The 1,356-nt window shown below is 54.0% G+C and overlaps 1 protein-coding gene across 1 annotated transcript; it reads right to left on the bottom strand.

The window, feature by feature from the left end:
* Positions 1-129: 129 nt before the first annotated feature.
* Positions 130-574, bottom strand: LOC107302231 (MORN repeat-containing protein 5-like; the record flags this gene model as incomplete). Its single annotated transcript, XM_015831336.1, has 2 exons — positions 130-261; positions 463-574. Coding segments are annotated over 2 exons (244 nt in total), but the record flags the coding sequence as incomplete, so codon positions are not given.
* Positions 575-1,356: the final 782 nt, after the last annotated feature.

The following is a 1,356-nucleotide window of genomic DNA, read 5'->3' as shown; positions in this document are numbered from 1 at the left end:
GTGAAGGACCCCAAGGCTCGCAGTGGCCTGCCCGGTGTTCCCCAGGACAGCTCAGACCTCCCTCTTGCTGATTTTGCAGCCCCCGCAGCCAGTTCCAGGATGAAATGGACCCGGAGGATAGAGGCCTACCTGCGTTTCTCAGGAAGCGGTGCCGGTAATCCACCACCACTCGAGTCTTCGGGTTGTAGAAGCCGTCTCCACAGTCATAGCAGCCGGGGGGGATGGTCCGAGGCGGGTCCAGGTTGGTCAGCTGGGAAATCCCTTGGAAAGGAAACGGAGGAAGAAGAGGGTGTGAGAAACAACAACTCTGGAAAAAAATAGCCCAGCCTTCACTGCTTTGCCCCAGGGGCCCTGATTTTGAGTTTTTTTGGGGGGGGTCTCCCGATCAGAGGGGAGAGGGTCTGCCCGCCTCCCAGAGGAAGAGCACCAGTAATCCCATCATCCGGCTGACCCAAGCTGTACCTGCTGGCTTCAGGCCATTGCAGATTTCCGTGTAAAACCTTCGGTCGTAGCCATCACAGTAATGCCATTTATTGTCTTTGTATTCCAAACCATCAGAGAAGGTGTATTTCCCCTGCCAGGGCAAAGTCAGGGTTCAGGTTGAGCAGAACCAAGCTTCCTGTTTCTTGACTGCGTCCCCAAGGATTGCTTCTTTCCCTTCTCAGAGGGAGTGAATGAGCCTGCCTATCAAACTATTATAAATTAAAAAACTGTTTTATGAAACACGGGAAACGGGTAGGGAATGACCGACAAGTAAGACACACAAAGGAAAAGAGCAAGGAATGGTGTTTCTAAAGAGGATGGACATTCTTGAAGGACAGTTAAAGTCCACCCAGCCGGTGGTCCTAAAAGGTCCTTATGGGACAATCCATTCTGGATCTTTCTTCAATGTTGTCTTAGCACACTCTGGTTTGTGGGTGTATGAAGCCCAGCACGCTTGGGGCTCCCACCCAGGAGGCATCTGCTGAGGCTTCAGAGTTGGAGAAGAAAGGATGACTCCCCTTGGTAGGAAGAAGGCCCGGATGGGTCAAGATCAGCTCCCAGCAGTGTGTCAAAGAGATTGCCGCTGGGGGAGATCATTCGTGGCTTTGGGGTGGATTTCCATCAGTACGCTGATGACACTCAGCTGTACATTTCCACCCCAGGCCACCCCAACAATGCCCTTGACGTGATGGCCCGTTGCCTGGAGGCCGTACGGGTCTGGATGGGGAAGAACAGACTCAGGCTCAACCCTTCCAAGACCGAGTGGCTGTGGTTTCCGGCGCCTCGGCATAGTCAGCTGATGCCATCGCTGACTATAGGGGGCGAAACTTTGGCCCCCTCAGAGAGGGCGCGCAACTTGGGAGTCCTCCTGGA

This window comes from Protobothrops mucrosquamatus, unplaced genomic scaffold (assembly GCF_001527695.2).
Source record: "Protobothrops mucrosquamatus isolate PMUCROS unplaced genomic scaffold, P.Mucros_1.0 scaffold37413, whole genome shotgun sequence".
Taxonomy (NCBI): domain Eukaryota; kingdom Metazoa; phylum Chordata; class Lepidosauria; order Squamata; family Viperidae; genus Protobothrops; species Protobothrops mucrosquamatus.
The sequence above is the reverse complement of the archived record's forward strand: the minus strand, read 5'-3'. Positions and strand labels throughout refer to the sequence as shown.